A 19,314-nucleotide genomic window follows, 5' to 3' on the forward strand; every position below is an offset into this window, starting at 1 on the left:
TCATATTTGAAGCGACTTTGCGTAATAAATTATTTAATTCAGCTCGACCTTCTGCGTTAGTGTAAAAATACACCTACTCGTGAATATTAATGAGGGGGGGTGGGCCTCATGTGGAGTGACGTCACGCGAGGGGGTGGGCCTCATGTGGAGTGACGTCACGCGGGGGGTGGGCTTCATGTGGAGTGACGTCACGCGCGGGGCGGACAGACATTTGTGGGTGATTTTCAAGCTTTCAGTTTTATTTATTTGGTATAGCCCTGTGAGCCATTCGGCTCTTGAATCGGGTGCAACCGCAACAAACAAAAAAACAAAAACACGAACAAGAAAAACATCTTAAAGTGACTATGTGACTGTGCAAACAGAAAATCCATGGGAAAAAAACCAGCAAAATATTCCTGGAAAAAAGCACCGTACACCAACGCTGTGTGCAAAAATCCCACTGGGACGCAAGTCAAACAACAACAACAACCACAAGACAACTTAGATTAAGGCCATCAGTCTAACTCCGTACTACAACAAACAAACATGGCCAAGCGACACGCTCTCTCGTCTTGAGATTGCATCGATTCTGTTCGGCGAGATGCTAACTACCTCGCCTGGTATGAAGTTTGTCGTGGGTTGGATTCCGATCCTGATTCCTTTACTGTATATTTGGAGTTTGCGGTGTCTCTCTCCTCGTCGTGGTCGCGTGAATTTATCTCCGGGTCCTTCCGGCTTTACCCCTCCACGTTTAGAATCAACATCACACGTTCAGAGTATATCTGGCTGCTGCCACTATACATTTCCACGCGATGATCCACTTCGTTGAGCTATCATTTGTGGACAGGTTGCTTCTGAATTAAAAAAAATCTATACAGCTTCAGCGTGGGCCTTGCACCTGGTAAAATAAACAACAAGTTGGATAATTAAAGTGAAACATTTCCCACCCCCCAAAATTTTCAACCCGTCTTCAAGTTAGTGGCCTAAAAACAATAAATCTTTATTATTATTACAAATCTGCCACACGTTCAGCTCTGTTGACCTACTTGCTGCTGCTGCTGGCGGCGGCGGCGGTGGTGGTGGTCGAGACAAGGCTGAGAGCTTTGACGGGGGGAGTCGTGGCCTCCACGCTCACCTCTGTTGAACTTTTACTTCTGTGTTGTGTGACGCACTCGGCAAAGCTAATTCTGATCCAGGAAACGAAACTCTGTCCCCCTGCAGAGCTTCGCACGAGGACGGCGACACTCGCTAAAGTGCGAGCTCTGGAAACGTTACAAAGTCGACACCCACTGTTGTAGGTAAATATGTGTTGGGGGGGGGGGTTGTTGTTGAAGAATAATAGTTAAAGCTCATACGGTACGCTTAGCTGTCAAGCCACACGGTTTAGCCCCGCAGTCTTGTACAGGGAAGTTGAGTTCCCAGGGCCATAGGGAGCGCAGCCGTTTCAGTACGGGCACAAAAAAAAACGTGTTTTTGTCTATTTGTTTGTGTTTCACCCTTGTGATGATGGGACTTTGTAGGATGAACGTTGAGATTTATAAGGGGCACGGGGTGACCGATAAGTTCTGATAAAAGACCGACATGTATGGGTACGGTTTACAAAATACTTTACATGGGAGTCGTCTGTAACGCGACGCGAACTTGTCCCTTGCTTAAAGTTCGTTGGCAACTTCAACTCACGTGTTACCCGCGCGTAGACCGAGTGCTGTACGTATGCATGTGTGCATGTTAACATATGCGGTGCCCAGGGTGGTGAAGTATGGTCAAAATAACTTCCGCGATGCCCGCGAGGGGGAACGCAAACTGCCTCATCCAGCAGTGGATTGACGTCCCATCACGCTGTACATGTACAATGTGTGTGTGTGCTGTCGTGATTACCGCACGATAGAACTGTTGGTGCAGATAGCACCACGTGTCACCGTAGGTTCATCGGTGCTCCGGGTGGCATTTGGCCGGCTCGAGCCACGCTGGCCAGAGGTGGGAAATACTCACAACACTTTACACCCCCGCGACTATTGTGGTGGTGGTGGCGGGTGGTGGTGGCGGGTGGTGGTGGCGGTGGTGGTGGGTGGTGGTGACGTGTGGTGGTGGGTGGTGGTGGTGTGTGGTGGTGGTGGCGTGTGGTGGTGGGTGGTGGTGGCGGGTGGTGGGTGGCGGTGGTGGGTGGCGTGTGGTGGGTGGTGGAGGTTGGTGGCGTGTGGTGGTGGGTGGCGGTGATGGGTGGTGGTGGCGTGTGGTGGTGATGGGTGGTGGTGGCGTGTGGTGGTGATGGGTGGTGGTGGCGGGTGGTGGTGCTTACCTGCCAATTGATTCAACTTGCCGCGCCCGGAGGTCAGGTTTAAAAAAGACTGAGTGGCGGAATGGGGTAACTTGTTATTGCTCTTGTCGTAAATTGCAAATTAACCTCGTTACCGCATTTACATAAAGAATGTGTATTTGTTTATATATATATCATGTACAAGTAGGTTCAGATGTATTGTGACCCCAATTTAATTATCTCAAACGTAAGGTTTATTTAAAACAGAAATGAGTATGCAAAGGAAATACAAAACTAAAATGTTAGGGGTCAATGAATAGGGGGGGGGGGGTCACAAGACACCTGGACCGCCCTGTTACACAAAGTCCATTGTGATGATCATCGTTGTCAGCCATTGCTTATCCACTGCTGGATGAAGGCCACCCCACACAAGAAAGCCTTGGAAGTCCCTCAAGTGCATTAGTACTCATCAATGACGCATTGTGTGTGTACCGACGTCTGTGCAACGTTATCGATGCAAAGTTAAAGCGTTGGTATGTGCTATAAATAAGTAATATTTAAAACACTTTTTTTTAAAACACGCTTTCATGAAATGTACCAGTAATTGCAGAACTCCACGACTCCAGGAAGTGACCCCCGAAGCTTGCCGTAACGTCAGTTGAGCGTGGACAATTATACCCAAGCCGAAACATAACATATAAAAAATAATGTTTAAAAAAATATATTTTTTATGATAGAATATAGTATTGTCATCAGTATGACATAAGTATACCAAGTTTGCAGTCGATATCACATTGGTAAGTGGGTTAAAATTGAGTTACAAGACTTGAGGATACAACAACAGAGTGAGTTAAAAGAAAGCGTGTAAAAAAAAGGTGAATTTCCCCAAACATCGCCTGTTATATATTCTCCTTTGAAGGCCACACACACAGTATTCTTGTATGTACTGCATTTTGGACTTCGTTCGCACCGTACGTAGCCAACCGTGTCCAATCGGAGGTGCGCACGGGGGGAGTTGGTGGACAACAAACTAACACACAGCCATCATTTGACGAACGTTTTGAGCTGTTTTTGCTTAGTTTATACATCTGTGTTTGTCGCACCAATGCCAACGCAGCAGCAGCAGCAGCATTGCCAGATACTATTTGTGGAAAATAGGCGCTCGAAAATCGGACGTGCTCTACTGTAGGGCACTTGTCCGACAGGTTCGTTCAGGCTGACTGCTGGGTTGTTTACAATGTGCCCACAGCGTGTCGAACCAGACGGTTTAACGCCGTATTCTCGTACAGGGAAAATTTAGTTTTCAGGTCCACAGTATCAATACGGGCAAAAAAAATTCGTGGGACAGTATCAGCATGCAAGATCACAGACAGTATGGCATGATAAGTAGCATCATTGACACCAATTATTAAAATTGATACGCAAAATAGTTTTTGTTGAGCAAAATTTGTTTTTATATTTGCTTGTGTTTCTCCCTTGTGATGGGACTTTGTAGGATAAACGTTGAGATGTATAAGGGGCACGGGGGTGACCAATGAGGTCTGAATTGGTCCGTAATAAGGTAGGGCACTGATAAGGGATTGACATGTATTATAGACACTACACTACCATACCTGTCAACCCATACGGTTTACCCTGTATTCTTGTACAGGGCAGTTTGCTTTTAAGGTCCATGCCGTTTCAATACAGGCAAAAAACTAAACATAATTTTTGTTTTATATTTGCTTAAGTTTCTCCCTTGTGATGGGACTTTGTAGGATAAACGTTGAGATTTTATAAGGGCCACGGGGTGACCAACAAGGTCTGAATTGGTCTGTAATGAGGTAGGGGGCACTGATCAGGGGTTGACAGGTTTGTGTACGCATTTCATTCTTTATTTATCTCCGGTACCACGGCTCTGCATGCACGGCAACAATCACAAGGAATGCAACCCGATATCGCCAGATCTCGCAAGCTAAGCAGGTGGTTTTGCGCCTGGATAGTTGCTTGCTGGGATGGGGAGAACAGCACCCGTGCGTAACAGGTGCCATAGGCGGCAGCGGCAGGGCCCCACGTGGTAGTCAGCGGGAGAAGGCAGCACAGCAACATCCAAAGTTGTACTGCACTTCTATTCTACCATCGCCTTATGCCCCCGCCCCCCCTCCCCAGCTTTCATAAGCCAGCACTGACCAGCGTGGATAGGGGCAAGCACTTTGTAGATTGGGACTAGAACATAAACGCGTTATGCCATCCATGTCTTCTGTTCGGGGAATGTGGAATTTCCATCGTTGGCCCGAGGCCCTCCAACACAGGAAGAACAGCACCGTCCAGCACTCGTTTGAACTCGGAGACTCATTGACAACTTGGTGATGAAATTCTAAACACGTGAATGATTGAATACCGTATCAAATATACCGCATGAAACGGTGACTGATGGGTAAATGTATGATGGATTTCGACGTACAAAGAAAACGAAACGACTGTAAATTGTTAAGCGTAAACATGGAGTTTGACCTTTGGTGTGGGTGTTGTGTCTATTTTGCAGTGGTGAGCGGTGGTGTTGCAGTCAGCGCACTGCGCTACAAACTCGGACGCCCGAGTTTCATTCCCGGCTCATGGCCAACACCAGTGATAATTATGTGAACCGGTACTGGGCCTCTCCTAGGTCGACTCAGCCTCAACTGAGCACCTGGTGCCGTGTGTAAACATCGCCACTAGGGTGACAAAGGCGGCCGGGTGTGGTGTTGGCCACCCACCACCCTCCTGTGCCGTGTCGGCCTTCATAGGTGCTCGCGAACAGCGCTTGTCCCAAACGGTCCGTCAAGTCTACACAGGGAATATTTTGTCTTTTATTTTGCAGTGGAACAAGAAGGGACAAGGGAAGGACTTTCATGGCTGGCATGAAAAAAATTTTCCGGCAACTTTTTGGTACGAACTTTTTCCAATCGTCGTTTATTTACCCGGCATCTCCACGCCACTCGGAGCACATCAACACCCTCCGGTTTCTCCCGTGGGTAACGTCTACGTTGTACCGAGTCTTAGTTGGCCAGCGATTTGGCTGGTGCGCGGGGTCACAGGCACGTGGGTTTACGGCTGGCCCACCCGCGTTGTCATTTGTGTTAGGGACTTCACCTTCGTGCGCGATCAGAGAGGGCGCCGTTAGGAGGCAGTACCCCAAGTAGGTTGCTGACCTGTTTGTGCAGTGCGCTGCACTGTCAAGCACCGTACAACGCGGAACATTCCAACCATCTCAATGTAGCGGGACCCTCCTGCACAAAAAAAGTCTTGCAACCCGGTGAGACTTCCCTGGGTAACGGACGCATCGTGGCAATGCGCCTCCCTGCTCGCAGGAGTTCGGCCTCACTGGCAGCCTGCAGCAAGTGGGGGGGCGGGATATTCCACATTCCCATGGCAAGGGTCAGTCCGTAGAACAACCAGAGTGTTTTTTTTTCCCCGCACAAAGTATTACTGACGTGTTGTTGATTGTATGTACGCGAGCAAGAGCACGGTTTGAAACTTTTTGATCGAGATCCACCTTTCAATAGGTGCACAGTGCCGATGGATTAACAATGTTTTCCAGTTGTTCCCCCTCCAACAATACTTTGCTTCGTTTAGAGAACTTGTACGTGAATTGTTTAGCTCGTGTTTGTATATGTACGTATGTTGAGTTTATTTCGCACCGCACGTGGCCAACTCGTGCTAATCGGAGGTGTTTACATTGGCCGTGAATGTTCAGCCTTCACGGTAGAGTTTTTAAAAAAATATTCCCTCCTTTAAAACTGCTGTTGTTTCTGTGTGTTGTTATGCCTCCCGCTCTCCAGACTCGACGGAGGATGAGTTCGCGAATTATCAGACGACAGCGGATTTTGGATACGAGTTCAATAGAGGTAATGTAACTGCGCTACGTTTATTACGTGTGTTATGCATGTTACGTAGAAGAGATGTAATGTGTTTGTTATGAGGGGAATGGTGGCGCAGTCGGTAGCACACTCCACTACGAACCCAGCCACCGGAGTTTGATTCCCGAACATGGTTACTATAATTGGCGAGCGATATATGAGCCGGTCCTGGACTCCCGTTCATCCAACCCATACTGACCAGTGTGTGTGTAACCACCCCTACATAGAGTCTGGCTGCCTCCACAGTTATGTGGAATTTCCACTTCTGGCTCAGCACAACCAACGGAGATGAACACCTTGTGAACTATATTTGGGTAAACTGAAGTTGTAGACCTTTAATTAATTTGTAAATATATACTTGAAGTATATTCCGGTTACGGGAAACCGATATCATTGTAATGATTAACACGGTTGGCTACGTATGGTGCGAAAGAAGTTCAACATACATTGTGAAAACTGGTATCGTGAAAAATCATACCGCTGCAAACAAAGTAACTTTGCTGACCCGCCCGTACTGGGCATCTGTGAAAAAGAGCTTCATAGCTCATCAGATTCCTCCAGGATTAATACAGATTTTGATTCTGAGTAAATGTGTATGTGACTGCAGGTGTATACAGGATTATCAGCTCCTCATTGCTGAAGTAGCCTTTCGACGTACTGAGTTCCTCTGGTTCAGGCCTCGTAATGATATTCACCTGCGTGTTAGGTCAGTTCCCCTCATTATTATATCAGAAATTCAAATAATGAACGGTAGTGCAGTGAAACAGGGACGCATTTTGGCGTCCTCTGGTTTAACACCGTTTTCAGACGAGGCTCAAAAGAAAGCTGTCTCTGGTGTGGACCAGCAGTTTCAAGGACAAGGCATCATATTATCAGAGCATGGTTTTTGTTTGCATTCTGACCACAAGCATTGTGGTTAATGCAGACATGATTCCTTGTAAAAAGGTTTCAGTTTGGTGTTTTAACATCCCAACACCTGTTTTGTTACCAGAAAAAAGGGAAAAAACCTATTCTCATATTTTGGTCCTGGCAAAGGAGGCCCCATGGGGTAGTGCAGCGGTTCATGCTCTGCGCTACGAACCCGGCGCCCCGAGTTCGGCCACGAACATCAGTGACGATTATCTGATCAGGTCCTGGGTTTCCCCTAGGTCGACTCAGCCTAAAATGAGTACCTGGTGCGGATGTGTAAACATCTCCAACTGTGGAGACAAAGGCGGCCGGGCGTGGTTGCTGGCCCACCCACCCTTTCGTGTGCCGTGCCGGCCTTCATCAGTGCTCGCTAACAGCACTTGCCCCTACAGTCTGCTGAGGCCCCGCGGGTGTTCTTTGTCTTTGCCTCTAGAAGGGCAGCTCAGAAGCACTCGGGATGGGTCATGCTTTAAGTACAACTTTTATGGCAGTGGGAGTCGTGACCAGCGGCGTTACGAGGCACTGGGAGAGGTAAGGCACCGCCGGGGGGATGGAATTTTCACCGATTTTACAAAAACAAATAAATGACCCAGCACCGCCGAGATCCTGGATTTCATTTCTGGATTTTCGCCACCCGCGATCTCGAGTCAGGTTAGTGATGCCAGCCCAACTAGACTGCCATAAAGTCTAATCTAATTTATATTTATAGCACGCCTTCAGTCAAGGCGCCACGGTGGCTATGAGATGTTAACTACGTCGCCTGGTATGCAGGAGGTCGTGGGTTCGATCCCGACTCTGGTGCCTGCTGCATATTTGGGGTTTGCGTGTTCTCCCCCTGGTCGCGTGGATTTTTCTCCGTGTCCTACGGGTTTTCCCTCTACATTTAGAATGATGCGTTTAGAGTATTTGGCTGATATATTTTTCCACATGATAAGCCACTTCGTTGAGCTATCATGCGTGGCCAGGTTGCTTCTGAATAAGAGCTACATAGCTCAGTGGGCCTTACCTGGTAAAATACAAAGTTAAAGTTTAACATAACTTACAAAACGGTGGCAATGTAATGATGTAGTTATCAGAGGCATCCCAGGGTCGGGGAATGAGTGACAGTGATAGAGAGATATTTAGGGATCACAAGGGTAGGGGAGGGATGGGATGGAGTGGAGGGGTGAGGGGAGCTTTCCATATAGCTTGACACGGAAAATGGCCAGCGGGAAATGCCAACAATCTTGTGATGTTGTCTTGTGTCAATTTCTAGGTCATAACCGAGCATGTGTACGAACTTCTGGTGAAGGAATATGGACTGGAAAAGCATTACGTTCCTGTGAGTGTGAAACATACACAGTTTATGTATCCTCTACATTGATGCGTAATGTACCACTGTATCTTCTGCTTCATTGGACATCCGTGAAAAAAAACATCATAGCTTATCGGAATCCTCCAGTATAAATATGATTGGTTCTGATTAATTGTTAAATTGCTGTCGAGTTGTGAGACCAGTCCTGGACAATAGCCCAACAGGCTGGTCTCTGATGGGGGTCTCTGGACAAGTAGAGGGACAGGCTAGTTTCTATTGGCGTATACAAACAATAGACGGACATTTCTCCGGCGGGTGCTCGGGGTTTGCAGGTCGAAGCCATCAATGACAATGAACCCTTCAGCTTCATCTTCATGAGCCCCGGGGCTCTGCAGCAGGAGAAGCTGCTGCTGCTCGTTCACGGGAGCGGAGTGGTGCGGGCCGGCCAGTGGGCTCGGAGGCTCATCATCAACGACTGCCTCGACTCCGGCACTCAGATCCCCTACATTAAGCGAGCCATGAAGGTAACTGGGGCTGGGACCGTTGTGCACTTCAGCCGTGATGGTGGTGATTACCAGATAATTGTTGGGTCACCATCCGCAGGGGGTGCCACTACAATGCTTGTCTCGATAACCTACCCTCCTCAACCCCCACATCCAGCAGCCCACAATTCACAAACTCCTCTTCCTGATTCTATCTACTACACCTTCCTGCCACATTCTATTCAGAACTTGCAAGTTACTGCGACGGAATCCCTCGCATCTAAATCAGCCAGAAGCCTCTTTTCTTCGTTACTGCTTTAAGGTCCGGCTCTCAGACGCACGCAGGCCTTTGGTTACGTGAAGAAGAATGCATTTGTGGTCAAGACGGGAGAGCGACTGTCAGTCAAAGGAGTAAAGATGTCCCAGGGTATGATGGAGGAATTCAATCGCGAAGACGGAGGATGTCAATATCACCCGTAACATAGTGCGACGACCTGACTCCCCTCTCCGCAGGAAGGGTACGGTGTCGTGGTGCTGAACCCCAACGACAACCGCATTGACGGAGGGAGGCTGGAGAGGGAGAGAAAGAGGATGGAGGCCGACAAGAAGGTGTGGGCTGTGTGACCTGGAGCCAACGGGCGTTGCTCGCGAACCTGGAAACCTCACGGCGTCTCGCCCGCACGCCGCTCCCCTCGCTCGCTGCGGCAGAGAGACGCCCCTGAGTCTGACTTCATTATCATTACTTTTGTTCTTTACAGCCACCACAGATCACCAGAATTACCACCACCGCCGCTATTAATGTCACCTCATTCACCCAGACCGCATCTCCGATGAGCACAGTTGGCAAATGTACGGTGCGAAAGAAGTTCAACGTCCATCTAAACTTTACCCCGACCGTCACCACAGCTACAAATACAACTACCGCGTCCAAGACAAACACCAATGATTAAGACAAGACAAAGATCCCCCGTGTAGCCTGAACAGACTGGTGGGGCAAGCGCTGTTAGCGGGCACCTCTGAAGGCCGGCACGGCGTAGGATATTTTTACGCACCGTACCAGGTACTCGTTTGAGGCTGAGTCGAGACAAACACCACCACAATTCACGACTACCGCTGCCATAGCACTACGCAGGCAGACCTCGCTTAGCGCTCACGAGTGAGAACGCGCAGCAGCTGTGGCCGAGGTCACGTACCCCGCCACCATCGTTCGCTCAGCCAGCGGGAGCGACGCACGGCTCTGAGCCAATCAGACGATTCGATAATCGCGTTTCGCAGTCACGATTACATTTTTTTTTATGAAAAAAAAACGATTAGTTTAGCCAGGCGAGAAGTCGCCAGGCCAGGTTGGTGCCAACTTCAAGACACCTCACCGCAGAAATGTAGACCAAGGGCATCACGAAGATCGCGGATGAGGTCCTGGAGACGTTATCTGACTGGCAGCGCAGCAGTAGAATGCACTCGCAATTAAAGTACATAATACTTGCTCGTGTAATTTTAATACATAATTATTGCTACTTACGAAATTTATGTTTACCAACCATATTATTATATTCTTAGTTTTTTCGGTAAAGTCACGTTGAAGAGAAACAACAGAATAACAAAATATATATAAAACAATAAAAAATTCTCACGACGTTTCGACCATAACTCAAACGGTCATCATCAGGTGTGTCGGTTTGCATAAATTTATTTTTAAAACGGCATATTTATTTATAAAAAAAATAACGTTTGCGTCACGCGCAGCGATTGGCAGTTTGCCCAGGACTAGTCCATCTATTTTTTGAAAAGAGGAGGGGGGAGACGAAATTTGTTTTTATGTATGCTGTCTGAAAGCCACTGTAAGCGTGAACAATCAATCAAGAACTGAAATGATTTATCAAATCTTTCCAATGATTGCTAAGATAGAATCCATCTTCTCGGTTGAAATTGTCTCTGTGCTTGTATATGTGGATAGCCTCATGAACGAATCTCTCATGGAAGCCAGATGGCTTACAAAGAACCTCCGTCTTGGAAAAGTCAATGGCATGTGAGCCTACTGAATTAGAACAATGATCTGCTACGGCCGAGGTGTTGGTCCTACCGTGTTTAAGGTCTGCTTTATGTTCACGAATGCGGTCCGAGATATGGCGTTTGGTTTCTCCAATGTAACTACTACCACAGAGGCAACTTAGTTTGTAGACACCAGGGTATTGTATGTCCGGAATCACATCTTTTACAGACGGAACCAGATCACGGATTTTATGTAATGTGTTGAAACGGACCTGGATCTTGTGTTTATTCAAGATTTTGGAGATCTTTTTTGTGATCCCAGCAATGTAGGGTAAAGTGATGGTTTTGAAAGGCTCCTCAAGAGGGTTCTTCTTCATGGTTTGAGTGATAGCTTTGCGGATTGTATAGTCGGAGTAACCATTAGCCCTAAGAGCTTGGTGTACGTGCTTGAGTTCACTGCTTATGTGTTCCTGGTCGGATATGCATTGGGCTCTATGATACAGAGTCTTGATGAGAGAATTCTTCTGTGATGGATGGTGGTGGGAATCCGGTTTCAGATAAGCATCCGTATGGGTAGCTTTCCTGTAGACAGAGTGGCTCATTGAACCATCAGGTCTCTTTTTAATTAGGACATCCAAAAAAGGTATCTTGCCATCTATTTCGACTTCCATGGTAAATCTGATGGCTGGGTGTATGGAATTGATGTGGTCGAAGAATTGGTCTAGAGCAGGCCGGCCATGTGGCCAGATGACAAAAGTGTCATCCACGTACCTCTTCCATAAGGTTGGGCGCAGAGTGGCAGTCTGGATGGCGTCAGTCTCAAATTTCTAATTAAAAAGAGACCTGATGGTTCAATGAGCCACTCTGTCTACAGGAAAGCTACCCATACGGATGCTTATCTGAAACCGGATTCCCACCACCATCCATCACAGAAGAATTCTCTCATCAAGACTCTGTATCATAGAGCCCAATGCATATCCGACCAGGAACACATAAGCAGTGAACTCAAGCACGTACACCAAGCTCTTAGGGCTAATGGTTACTATGACTATACAATCCGCAAAGCTATCACTCAAACCATGAAGAAGAACCCTCTTGAGGAGCCTTTCAAAACCATCACTTTACCCTACATTGCTGGGATCACAAAAAAGATCTCCAAAATCTTGAATAAACACAAGATCCAGGTTCGTTTCAACACATTACATAAAATCCGTGATCTGGTTCCGTCTGTAAAAGATGTGATTCCGGACATACAATACCCTGGTGTCTACAAACTAAGTTGCCTCTGTGGTAGTAGTTACATTGGAGAAACCAAACGCCATATCTCGGACCGCATTCGTGAACATAAAGCAGACCTTAAACACGGTAGGACCAACACCTCGGCCGTAGCAGATCATTGTTCTAATTCAGTAGGCTCACATGCCATTGACTTTTCCAAGACGGAGGTTCTTTGTAAGCCATCTGGCTTCCATGAGAGATTCGTTCATGAGGCTATCCACATATACAAGCACAGAGACAATTTCAACCGAGAAGATGGATTCTATCTTAGCAATCATTGGAAAGATTTGATAAATCATTTCAGTTCTTGATTGATTGTTCACGCTTACAGTGGCTTTCAGACAGCATACATAAAAACAAATTTCGTCTCCCCCCTCCTCTTTTCAAAAAATAGATGGACTAGTCCTGGGCAAACTGCCAATTGCTGCGCGTGACGCAAACGTTATTTTTTTTTATAAATAAATATGCCGTTTTAAAAATAAATTTATGCAAACCGACACACCTGATGATGACCGTTTGAGTTATGGTCGAAACGTCGTGAGAATTTTTTATTGTTTTATATATATTTTGTTATTCTGTTGTTTCTCTTCAACGTGACTTTACCGAAAAAACTAAGAATATGAATTACTGCAGTCACGAAAGCTTTAAATCAAAATTTAACCGTATTATTATTAGCGCTATTGCCGATAACCCACTGAAGCCCTCATTTATTGCTCATACGAAGGAAATCACGCTGTCAGGAATGCATCCCCACATGTACAATGGTACAATGACCCCTTATAGTGCCGATTCTATAAGCGCTCACTTCACCAGGAACGCATCTTGAGCGCTAAGCGAGGTCTGCCTGTAACTAACAAAGACAAAGGCTATACGGGAGATCTTTGTCTTTAACTCCCACAACCACTTTTCACCACCACCACCACAAATATTACCACCATCACAACACCACCACCACATCACCAGCTGCTGGAAGTCGGGTGTCAGCTGTCCACCAGTAGAGGGATCGGGCAGGAGGAAAGGAAGTGATGGCGAGCTGTGGTGTCGCCCGCAATGACCACCACCACATCACCAGCTGCTGGAAGTCGGGTGTCAGCTGTCCACCAGTAGAGGGATCGGGCAGGAGGAAAGGAAGTGATGGCGAGCTGTGGTGTCACCCGCAATGACCTCTGGGCCTTTGCCTCTCGAATCGTAACTGAGAGAAGGAGTTGATGTTACGCAATCTCCCCGGCAGTGATGAGAAGGCAACTTGCATTATTTGGACACACGTGTCGGGTGGACAACAAGAGGTAAATGAAAAGTGTTGTTGTTCGGGACCGAAAGAGAGGAAGACCTGACAGAGACAGGCTTGACGACGACGGGAGAGATTGGCGCCAGAAATATGTGGCTATCGCTTGAGCACATTGGCACAAGAAAGAGGAAAATTGAAACAAATGACGAAATGTGCAGCGGACACCTGCGGGCTATCTGTCCTTGGATCGTGACGATGATGACGATGCTGATGATGAATCTCCCTGATCCCGGCGCTGATCCTGTCGTTGCGTTGTTCACGATGCCAGCGTCCGCAGTCCAAATCCACGGACGCCAACGCTTCGAGCGACTCGGTGACGGGGAGCATTTGGCAAAGTTGGCGTAGGAAATATCACTCCGTCAAGGTGAGAGGCAATGAGCAATACACCGGTCGGATTACAAAGTCATTGCATCACCATCATCATCATGATTGTTATCTTCATCAGTACCAGCATTGTCATCTCAGTCGTCACTGTCAAAATCATCTTTGTCAGATTGACTAAATTATTTCCTGTATCATAATCGTTATCATCGACGTCATTATTCGTGTGTAATCATCATCATCATCATCTCCAAATAATAATTTCAATCATCGTTTTTTTTTGTTGAGCAGGGAGACGCTTTTGACATTGATGTCAAAGTTGTACAAACCCGGCGCGGAAATTCAGTGGCAATGGAGGTTTTCCGTAGACGCGTTCTGACCCCGTCGTCTCCCCTCCCAGGGCAACGAAAGCCCGGAGGAGCACGTGAAGTACGTTTGGAAGCACTTTGTGGACAAGTCCGTAGCGAAAAAAATATTCGTGGTGGCTTTTAGCTACGGAGGCGCGGCCGTTGTGAACCTGGTGAGGTTAATTCGATGCGCCCGCTTTTTGCTCGCGTTCGGACGCTTGATCAACTTTTACAAAAGCTCCTGGTTTCTTGTTCACGATTTCGCTCCGGTGCGTGAGCTCCGTCCGTTCGTCCATTCCCCCATCAATGCATAACCGGGGGTGATGGTGGGGGGGGGTGCATGATGACCCCCGTGAAAACAGTCCGATATGAAACTGTAGCGCAGTGTTCTTCATTGCAAGCACCGCGGGCCACTTGCGGTCCCTGGTGGCCTTTAGTGCGGCCCCTGACGTGCCCCCCCCCCCCCGCGACACAATACAATACACAACGAGTGGAAACACCACGAGTGGAAACACCACCCTTGCAAGCGGGTGTGGGGGCCCTCACGTTGACCAAAGTGGCCCCCTTCTCAAATTCACGGCTCTTCGGATTCAGGAAGCTCAGCAGGTTTTTAGCCTGGATTGCGATTGGATGGGTGACCACCGTGCATAACAGGTGTCATAGGCGGCTGCGGGGTAACGTGGCGGTCAGCAGTCGGCAGCGCAGCAATATCCATATGTTGTACCGTACTTCTATGCATCCACTTCTGTGCTTCGCACATTCACAACCCGCACTGACCAGCCTGGTGAAGTATGGTCAAACAACGCCAACGACCCGCACGAGATGAGGAGGCCCTTATGCAGCGGTGGATTGGCAGAAGGGCTGTACATGTACGTGTGTGTAATAACACGTGTGTTGTGTGTGTGTGGGCAACAGATCAACAATCGCCCAGATGTTCTGAACAAGTTATCAGCAGTGGCCTTTGCAGACTCCGTCCATAGGTTGTATCTGAGCAATCAAAATGTCGTGCGCTGGTTCAAAACGGTGAGAACGGCACTCTTAACCGCCTAATAACATTCTACTGCCAGTCCTGTGTACAATTAACGAGTGTTTGCTGAGTTTTTATATGTGGGAAGTGTGTGTGTGTGCGTGTATGTCGACCTGCATAGAAGCGGTGGTGTAGCAGTGAGCACGTAGCGCCACGTATCCGGCAGCCCGAGTTCGATCCTCGCTCGTGGCCAACACCAGTGACGATTATCTGAACTGGTGCTGGGCCTCCCCTAGGTTGACTCAGCCTCAACTGAACACCTGGTGTAATGTGTAAACATCGCCAGTCGGGAGACAAAGGCGATCGGGCGTGATGCTGGCTACCCATCCCGTCGTATGCTGTGCCGGACTTCATAGGTGCTGCTCGCTAACAGCACTTGCCCCTACAGTCTGTTAAGTCTATACGGGGGAACTTTTGTCCTTACACGGATTAACGTGCGATTTATATTTCTACAGTTTAGTGTTCACTGGGTTAGAAGTTCAAAGAAACTGAACACCAGAATTCATGCAGATGACAGTTCCCTACGCTCTGCTGGTGAGTAACCAACACACACACATCTACTTGTAGAATCATAACATTGACGAGTTTCTCAGTGGTTTAATCATGGCCATGCATGAAACACTTGAGCTGACAGCTCAGATCCTAAGTTATCATCACCCATCACCATGATCCACCCACTGCTGGATGATGGCTTCTCTCCTATGGTTCCGTAACACAACAATAAATCTTGCAGCGCCACACGAGCTACTTTCATCGGTCGACATCCTCTCTGGCATGTTCTCTCCGTTTTCTCCTTCTCACGTCTCTTCAACTTGCGTTCTCTATTCCACGGTTTCTCTTTTTCCGTCTCTGAATGTAATTTCAAGCGTGCAATTCTACCGCGCTTCTGTTTGCACACTCTTCACATTTTTGTTGGCGTTTGTCAATGTCCACGTTTACTTACCCACGTTCAAAGCAGGTAAGACACACCGATAAAAAAAACAGGTCGATGATTGGCAATTCCAGTCACCCACTCCCACGTGGTCTGGGATCTCGAGTGTACCGGGTTGATGTCAATCAATATTTATAACTTTAACACACTCACACTTGAACTTGGCTAAAGTGAAAACTTTACTTTTATGTGTTTTCTTTTTGCGCAGTCAATTGCGAGTTTAAGCCGTCAATTCACTACACCTGGTTGAATGAATTTGAGTCTTTTTTTAACCCCTTGAGAGAGAGACCCAGACCCAGGTTTTGAAAACAAGTATCTCATCAGAGCCAGCCCAGAGACGACTCTGATGTGGCCATCATGAACCACTCAACCAAAATGCCACTGCACTTGATCTTAACTTCCAACTCAACATTTCTTCCAATTACCACAGGAACGCCGTTTCACGAAAGGGCTCCTTGGACTGCTATCGATCCCATCTTTGAGTACTTAAAGGCGATGGCGGGGGATGGAGGGGCGAGGAAAGGTGGCTTCGATCCGACTGCGAATGTGGCAGGCGGTGGCGATGACGACGGAGACGACGTTTAAACGACTTGTAGATGATGGAACCAACAAAGAACGCGTAACGGAGACGGCTCCTGATGAGCAGGGTGAGGAAGACGATGCAGCAGGGACAATTTGATGGTGACTACCGTGGGTGATGAGAACGGGGCTGGCAGTGGGGTTGGTTGGGGGCAGCAACGGAAGGTGCGGAGTACGAGGAGGTGGTAACGACCAGGGAGGGGGGGGGGTGGGATGAGGATGTGATGTTGTCGCGCGATGTCCGGGTCTCTCCGGTTTTCCCCTCCACATATAGACTCAACACGCGTTCACCTCTCCTGGTATGCATGAGGTCGTGGGTTCGATCTCGACCCTAACGCCTGCTGTATATTTAAAGTTTATGTGTGTGTGTGTCTCTCTCTCTCTCTGTCCGGACGGATTTTTCTCTGGGTCCTTGGGTTTCCCCCTCCACATTCAGAATCAACATCACGCGTTTAGAGTACTTGCCTGCCGCTATACATTGCCACGTAAGCCACGAACAAGCACAATTCGGAGCTTCACCTTTTGAAGTTAAGAAAAAAAACCACATACAACATTCTTACATATACATACATATAACTTTCTTACATACACATACACATAACATTCTACATATACATACATATAACATTCTTACATATACATACATACAACATTCTAACAAATACATACATGTAACATTCTTACAAAGAAATACATATAACATTCCTACATATACATACACATAATATTCTTACAAATACATGCATATAACATTCTTGCATATACAAACATATAACATCCTTACATACGCATACATGTAACATGCATACATATACATTACACATTTACATTCTTACATATACATGTATATAACATTATTGCATATACATACATATAACATTCTTACATATACATACATATAACATTCTTGTATATACATACATTCAACATTCTTACATTTGCATACATATAACATTCTAAGATATACATATATAACATTATTGCATATATGTACATATAACATTTTTGCAAATACATACATATAACATTCTTGCATATACATACATAGAACATTATTAACATATACATGCATATTACATTCTTACATATCCGTACATATAACATTCTTACATATACATACATATAACATGCTTATATATACATACATATAACATACTTATATATACATATAACATGATGGTTTTTGTACTTGGGCCTTGGGGTTGAGGCCATCTATTTGCGACACGGTGGCTAGGAGATGTTCACTCCCTCTCCCGGTATACAGGACGTCGTGGGTTCCATCCCGACCCGGTGGTCGCGTGGATTTTTCTCCGGTTTTTCCCTCCACATTTAGAGAAACGGTGCGTTTAGAGCATTTGCCTGCTATACATTTGCACGTGATTAGCCACTTCGTGAAAGCTATCACTTGTGACCAGGTCGCTTCTGAAGAAGAGGTATATAGCTCAGGTGGCCTTACCTGGTAAAACGTTTTAGTTTAGACATGGTTCGCTCACTCGCCGCTCTATCGGCCTATGCATTTGTACCCATCAACATTAAACTTCATTCGTAAATATATTCTGAAGAATCGCTATCACCACCTATGCCCTCGTCATGATCATCCTATGCATCCTTATTAATTTTCCTAGATATTTCATCATCGGGAAGACTTCCGCCTCTCCACCATCCTTTATTCCAAACCGTATTTCATTATATTTTAGGATACAACCTTTGTATTGCTAATTCCCTCACACTCGGCATTGTAATTATTTCCCACCGTCTAACAAATGCCGTGTCCAGCGAGCATAAACTCGTGTTATTCAAGGACTCCTTGGGCACCTGTGCATCAGGCTATATGATAATTGTTTAACGACCCTATTATGAAGTGGAATTATTGAAGGCGGATCAGACTTAAAATTATTGTAGAGGCAAGAAAGAGCATCGTACGGTGAATTCGGATACTTACATTTACTCATCACCATTCCAAAGTAGATAACGAATACAGTTTTAAATCGGCGGGATATTGCTCGCTGTAACATTTATAAGATCAACATTTGACTGAACGATGTGAACGCTATGACCCGATAACTTGGGAATAAAATGTAACACGTGCGTTGATACTGGTTGGGGCTATGTAGAGGCTTTTAAACAAAATGTTACTGGTAGGAACCTCCTGGTTACACTACCAGCCCACAGGGGATTATTGTGTCCGTTCGTCCGTCGTGCATCCAAAAATGGGAGGGGTGGGGCTGGGTGGCGAGGGGAGGGTGTGGAGGGAGGGGCTGGGTGGGGAGGGGAGGGTGGGGAGGGGCTGGGTGGGGAGGGTGGGGAGGGGCTGGGTGGGGAGGGTGGGGGGTGGGAGGGGTGGGGCTGGGTGGGGAGGGGCTGGGTGGGGAGGGTGGGGAGGGGCTGGGTGGGGAGGGTGGGGCTGGGTGGGGGGTGGGAGGGGTGGGGCTGGGTGGGGAGGGGCTGGTCACCCCGTGGTGCCCTTATAAAACTCAACGTTTCACCTACTCACGCCGGCTTGTGCCCGCCCTCACAGTCGGGCATATTTGCGGAATACACCACGTGGTGCCGCCGTTGACCCTGGCCATTGACCGAGCAACCCAACGTTCGTACCAGCTCCCTCCGCAGGAATGTGTTTTCTCGACAAGTGTTCTTCATTGCAAGGCCCGCAGGCCACTGGCGGCCCCTGGTGGCCTTTAGCGCGGCCCCCGACAATACTCAACATGTGAGCACACCCCCATCATGCTGCCAAACCCAATGGTTTCAAATGTGG

At 47.3% G+C, this 19,314-nt stretch overlaps 1 protein-coding gene across 6 annotated transcripts; it reads left to right on the forward strand.

The window, feature by feature from the left end:
- The first annotated feature begins 281 nt into the window (after positions 1-281).
- Positions 282-18,655, forward strand: LOC116953482 (cotranscriptional regulator ARB2A homolog). Of its 6 annotated transcripts, XM_076075170.1 has the most exons (14): positions 743-880; positions 1,201-1,277; positions 1,904-1,956; positions 5,076-5,143; positions 6,037-6,102; positions 7,457-7,554; positions 8,279-8,344; positions 8,650-8,841; positions 9,313-9,408; positions 13,623-13,718; positions 14,076-14,195; positions 14,938-15,045; positions 15,505-15,583; positions 16,411-18,655. In XM_076075170.1, the coding sequence occupies exons 4-14, from the start codon at positions 5,107-5,109 to the stop codon at positions 16,563-16,565; spliced, it is 1,113 nt and encodes a 370-aa protein (XP_075931285.1). In that variant the 5' UTR covers positions 743-880; positions 1,201-1,277; positions 1,904-1,956; positions 5,076-5,106; the 3' UTR covers positions 16,566-18,655. The 6 variants fall into 6 exon arrangements, with proteins under 6 accessions (XP_075931284.1, XP_075931285.1, XP_075931286.1 ...); XM_076075169.1 differs by lacking the exons at positions 743-880; positions 1,904-1,956 and adding an exon at positions 282-599 and having other exon boundaries at positions 1,201-1,273; XM_076075171.1 differs by lacking the exon at positions 1,904-1,956.
- The last annotated feature ends 659 nt before the right edge of the window (positions 18,656-19,314 follow it).

This window comes from Petromyzon marinus, chromosome 52 (genome assembly GCF_048934315.1).
Source record: "Petromyzon marinus isolate PM22_M1 ecotype Great Lakes invasive population chromosome 52, UKy_Petmar_22M1.pri1.0, whole genome shotgun sequence".
Lineage (NCBI taxonomy): Eukaryota > Metazoa > Chordata > Hyperoartia > Petromyzontiformes > Petromyzontidae > Petromyzon > Petromyzon marinus.

Coding starts and splice junctions, on each gene's coding strand:
- LOC116953482 (XM_076075169.1), top strand. Junction 5,144..6,036: donor AATTTTCCGGCAACTTTTTG/GTACGAACTTTT, acceptor CCCGCTCTCCAG/ACTCGACGGAGGATGAGTTC. Junction 15,584..16,410: donor CAGTTCCCTACGCTCTGCTG/GTGAGTAACCAA, acceptor CAATTACCACAG/GAACGCCGTTTCACGAAAGG.